The 5,320-nt window shown below is 38.4% G+C and overlaps 1 protein-coding gene across 1 annotated transcript; it reads left to right on the top strand.

The window, feature by feature from the left end:
* The first annotated feature begins 1,311 nt into the window (after positions 1 to 1,311).
* Positions 1,312 to 2,079, top strand: LOC124898501. The gene is made up of 2 exons (XM_047412140.1): positions 1,312 to 1,383; positions 1,666 to 2,079. Exons 1-2 carry the CDS (start codon positions 1,312 to 1,314, stop codon positions 2,077 to 2,079), a joined length of 486 nt encoding a protein of 161 aa, XP_047268096.1.
* The last annotated feature ends 3,241 nt before the right edge of the window (positions 2,080 to 5,320 follow it).

Raw genomic sequence — 5,320 nt, 5'->3', positions numbered from 1 at the left:
ACGCATAACAAGGAATGGTAGAACAGCTATTGTAGTATGATTTTGATAATGAAGATGACGGTATAGACGGAGCAGGTGCAACAGGTGCCATTATTCCTCTACCGTTGGCACCTGGAGAAAAGTTTAAAATTATAAGCATAATGATCCAAATCCTAAACATGAAAGGGTTGTTTAGAGGCCTTCTTGGGGATGACCCTAACCTGCATCTAGTGAATTTTGTCACCATTTGCAAATCTTTTGGTAACCCAGGAGTAAGCGAGAATGCTATCCGATTGAGACTGTTTCCATTTTCTCTGTCTGGGGAGGAAACATTATGGCTGAATGAGCTGATGCCTACTTCTATAACTAACTAGAGGCAGTTGAAAGGGTCTTTCTTAGATAGGTTTATTCCGCCTTCCAGGAGAGTACATTTGAGGGATGAGATCAGCAACTTTAGACAACTCCTAACTGAGGCCTTGCATGAAACTTGGGAGAGGTTCAAGAAGAAGCTAACACAGTGTCTGACAACAACATAACAGACATACATTTGATATATATTTTATACATTTGTTGATCTATCTTTTCAAGATAACTCAGATATGCTGAACAGGATGACCAAACGGAGTCAGGCTTGGTACACTAAGGATTCTGTGGTGGCAATCCCCAAGTTCATATTAGAATGACTGCTGAACAACATAGGAGAATTAAGGAGAGGGATCAAGATATGGATCATCTAAAGACTCAGATGGACTTGCTCACCAAGAACTTATTATCGAGAAAAACTGAGAAAGCAAAGGATGTGACTTCTCACGACTGAGTTGATGTTGATGCTGAAGAAGAGGATAATTATATTGATAATCACGAGGGTTTCCGAGGCAATTTCCAAGGAAATCAAGGTCGAAACATTTATGAAAATCCTAGTTATAGAGATAGAGAGTAAGGGAACTAGAGAAGTAGAGATGAAAGAAGAGGGTTATATGTTCTTCCTAGAAATCAGGAAGCTACTGCCACTAGCTCTGGAAAGATGTCAATGGAAGACTTGATGGAAAAACTATTGGAGGGAGTTGAGGCTACCAACTCAGGGGTAAATACTATGAAGAGTGAATTTTATAATTTGAGTCAGTTGGTTAGTTCACATTTAACTTCTATCAACTAGTTAGAGCAACAGATGAGCCAACTTTTTACAATGCTGAACTAGAGAAAAAGTAGTTTTGTATCTAGTGAAACTGCTCAAAATATGTAAATTGATGGCTCATGTTTGGATTTTACCACCAGGAGTTGTAAGACTTACCTGGCCCTTCTGTTGGCAAGTCTGCGAATAATGTGGTAGTTATGGATAAACCAGAAGAAAGCAATCCAGGGGAGTCTGTGAAGTGGAATAGCTTAGTTGATGATTCCGAGAAGGTAAGGGAGAAGGAAGAGGAAGTGGTGTTGAAAAGTATCCCAAGACTACCACCTCCCTTACCACAACGATTGAGAAAAAAGGCTAATGATGCCAAATTCAGCAAATTTATGGCAATGCTTAAGCAATTGACAATAAATATGCCTTTGATTGAGGCACTTAAGAAAATACTAGGATATGCGAAATTCATGAAGGACCTTGTGATGAAGAAATGAGTGGTGAGCTTAAAATATGAGGCAGATCTCCATGTTTGTAGTGCTATCTCTACAAGGACCTTAATGCAGAAGAAGCCAGACCCAGGTGCAGTCACTATTCCCTGCATAATTAGAACTATGGAATTCACCAAGGCACTGTGTAATCTGGTAGAAAGCGTTAATTTGATGCCATTGTCTATTTATAGAAAGTTGGGTCTAGGCAATCCCATATCCACTGATATAAGATTGGTGATGGCGGATAGGTCAGTAAAGCAACCTGTCGGCATTCTTCATGATATGTTGGTAAAGGTTTCCAATTTCGTATTCCCTGCATACTTCGTCATTCTAGATTGCGAGGTGGGCTTTGAGGTGCCTATAATCTTTGGTCGACGTTTCCTCTCTACCAGAAGTGTGTTGATCGATTTGAGAGTGAATGAGCTCTTATTCAGGATGAACGATGAAGTAGCACAGTTTGATGTGGGAAAATTAATGAAACAGCATTAGGAAATGAGTGCATTCTCAATAGTTGATGTGTATTTTAAGGCAGAATAGGACGTGCCCATAACTGAGCAACTTGTTATCAAACCTTTAGCTGCGGTCATGATCAATTATAATATTGAAGTTAATGAGGAGTACGAAGAGATAGTTTGTGCCTTGACAAAAATGGATTCACATCCTTATGCTCCCAAAATGTTCATATCCTAATGAAAAGAATAAGTTGATTCCAATCAGGCTAGTAACTGGGTGGAGAGTTTGCATGGACAACCGCAAGTTAAACTCTTGGACTCTGAAGTACCACTTCCCAATGTATTTTATGGACCAAATGCTTGACCGATTAACCGGTAGGGAGTGGTATTCTTCTTTGATGGTTATTTTTGATATAACCAAATCGATATTGCTCTTGAAGATTAGGAAAAGACGGCATTCAGATGCCCATATGGCTCCTTTACATTTAAGAGGATGACATTTGGGCTATGTAATGCACCCGCTACTTTTCAAGAGTGCATGATTTCTATCTTCTCTGACATAGTGGAAGACACCATAAAGGAATTCATGGTGATTTCTCTATGGTGGGTGATTTATTTGAAATGTGTTTGATAAATTTGAATGTGGCCTTGCAAAGATGTGTTGAATTTAACCTAGTGCTTAACTGGGAAAAATGTCATTTCATGGTAAAGGAGGGCATAGTTCTTGGCCATACAATTTCTGAAAAAGGGATAGAAGTTGATCGAGCAAAAGAGAAAGTTATCAAAAAACTACCACCTCCAATTTTAGTAAAGGGAGTGCGTAGTTTTCTTGGTCATACAGGATTTTATCAGAGATTCATAAAAGACTTCTCTAAGATTTCAAATCCACTTTTCATGATTTTTGAGAAGGAAGTAAATATTTTCTTCAATGACGAGTGCTTAAAGGTATTTGAGTGCCTGAAAAAAAGGTTGGTTGAAGCACCTATTGGTATTGAACCTGACCGGGCAAAACCATTTCAGATAATATATGATACAAGGGGTGTTACCCTAGGAGCTGTATTAGGAAAAAAGAGGGACAAACTATTTTATCTGATATATTACGCCAGCAAAGCACTGAATTGAGTGCAAAAAAATTACACCATCATTGAACAGGAATTTTTGGCTGTGGTGTATTCTTTCGAGAGATTCAGAGCTTATCTGCTCTGGACCAAAGCGGTTGTCCACAATTACCATACTGCCTTGAGTTGTTTGACAGCTAAGAAGGATACAAAACCAAGGCTTAATAGATAGGTGTTGTTGCTGCAAGAATTTTATTTTGAGGTCAAAGATAGGAAAGGTTGTGAAAACCAGGTTGCAGATCATCTCTGAAGGATGGAAGGTGAACAAGAAGCCAGTGATGAAACAAAGCTAAATGATGCATTACCTAATGAGGAGATCCTAGTGGCTGCTGTGGAAAAATTGCCTTCGTACACAGATTATGCAAACTACGTTTTGAGTAAGGTCATCCTAGAAAATCTTTCTTTCGACGAAAGGAAGAAATTCTTGCATGATGTAACACATTACTTCTGGGATGATCCTTACCTTTTTCGGAGATGCATAGACAATATCATACAATGATGTGTGGCAGAAATAGATTTATTATGCATATTAGAAGCATGTCATGCCTCCCCAATTGGGGAACACCATGCAGGTGACCGAACGGCCAGGAAAGTTTTGTAGAGTGGATATTATTGGCTAACATTGTTTAAGGATGCCTACGAGTTTGTGCTAAAATATGACCAATGTCAGAGGCAGGGGTCAATCTCTAAAATACATGAAATTCCCTTTACTAAGATTCTTGAGGTGGAGTTGTTTGATGTCTAGGGCATTGATTTCTTTGGTCCATTTGTACGCTCATACGGGATGAAGTATATTTTGGTTGCTGTTGGCTGATAATGGAGGAAAGAAGGTTGTTGTTTTTCTCAAAAAGAACATCTTCTCTCACTTTAGAGTACCACATACTATCATAAGCAATGGAATATCTCATTTTTGCAACTTTGCCAAAATATGAAGTGGAACAACACGAAGTGGCTACCCAATACCACCTACAAAACAGTGGGCAAGTGGAGATGTTGAATCATAAAGTTAAAGCTATGCTATCCAAAATGATGAATACTATTTAGAAATACTGTTCTCGAAAGCTTGATGATACATTGTGGGCTTACCGGATTGCTTTCAAGATCCCTATTGGAATGACACCATTTCAGTTGGTCTACGGAAAATCTTGACACTTGCCAATACAGATGGAACATAAGGCTTTATGAGCGCTCAAAAGGTTAAATTTGAATTAGAAAGAAGCAGCACAGATGAGACTTTGACAACTAAATGAGATGGATGAATTCTGTCACAGGGCATATAAATGAGCAGATCTGTAAAAAGAAAGGATGAAAAAGTACCATTATTGGAGAATAGAGAAATAAGAATTCAAAAAAGGGTACTCAATACTTCTGTTTAATTTAAGACTCAAATTATTCCCAAGTAAGCTAAAATCTAGGTGGTCAGGCCCTTTCAAGGTTAGTCAAGTCCACTCAGCGAGAGTAGTAGAACTCAAAAATAAAGATGGCAGTACCTTTAAGGTAAATGGGCAATGGGTAAAGCTCTGTATTTGTGCAAAGGAATTAGTAAAAATTATCACCATTATCTATCTCAATGAATTCTGAAGTAATCGAGATACCTGAGTCGCGCTGCGATGCTAAATCAGGCACTGCATGGAAGACAACCCATGATCTTTGAGATCGATCCAATCCAAGTATACTCTAACCTTTAATTTATCTTTGTTTTGATTTTAAGTTGAGGGTGTAGGGTAGTCTTTTGTTGTAATGTCGTTATGCTAACTAGGAGAAATACAAGTACAAAAAGTAACTGGGATATTTTTGATTGACTTTCGAGCACCCCTCCAATGTCTTATTTGAAAAACTATGTGGATTACATTTACTTATGACCATTATGAATCTTTTCGTTGCATTAGTTATAGCTGCTTGATGATCATTTCTCAATAGTTGCATGAAATAGATAAGCAATGGTCTGTGATATACTTGTGAGCAAAGTATGTGTGAGCTACTTCTTATTTCCCTCTGTATGCTTAAGCTTGAACTTGCCAGGTTGATTTTGCCATGGTCATAAGATAGGATTTAGGACAGGATCATAGGCTGTTGTTAATTAACCCACTTTTAGCCTAAATAGCCATCGCTGTGTTGATAGCACCCCTTGATCCCTGTGTAGAGCGTAAATTGACCATT

This window comes from Capsicum annuum, chromosome 5, assembly GCF_002878395.1.
Source record: "Capsicum annuum cultivar UCD-10X-F1 chromosome 5, UCD10Xv1.1, whole genome shotgun sequence".
NCBI classification, from domain to species: Eukaryota; Viridiplantae; Streptophyta; class Magnoliopsida; order Solanales; family Solanaceae; genus Capsicum; species Capsicum annuum.
This window is presented reverse-complemented; position numbering and strand designations above follow the sequence as displayed.

Bases quoted from the DNA above. Each gene is read 5' to 3' on its own strand.
- LOC124898501 (XM_047412140.1), top strand. From the start codon at position 1,312: ATGGATAAACCAGAAGAAAGCAATCCAGGGGAGTCTGTGAAGTGGAAT. The intron at 1,384-1,665 runs GTAAGGGAGAAG...ACCTTAATGCAG, and splicing joins TAGTTGATGATTCCGAGAAG to AAGAAGCCAGACCCAGGTGC.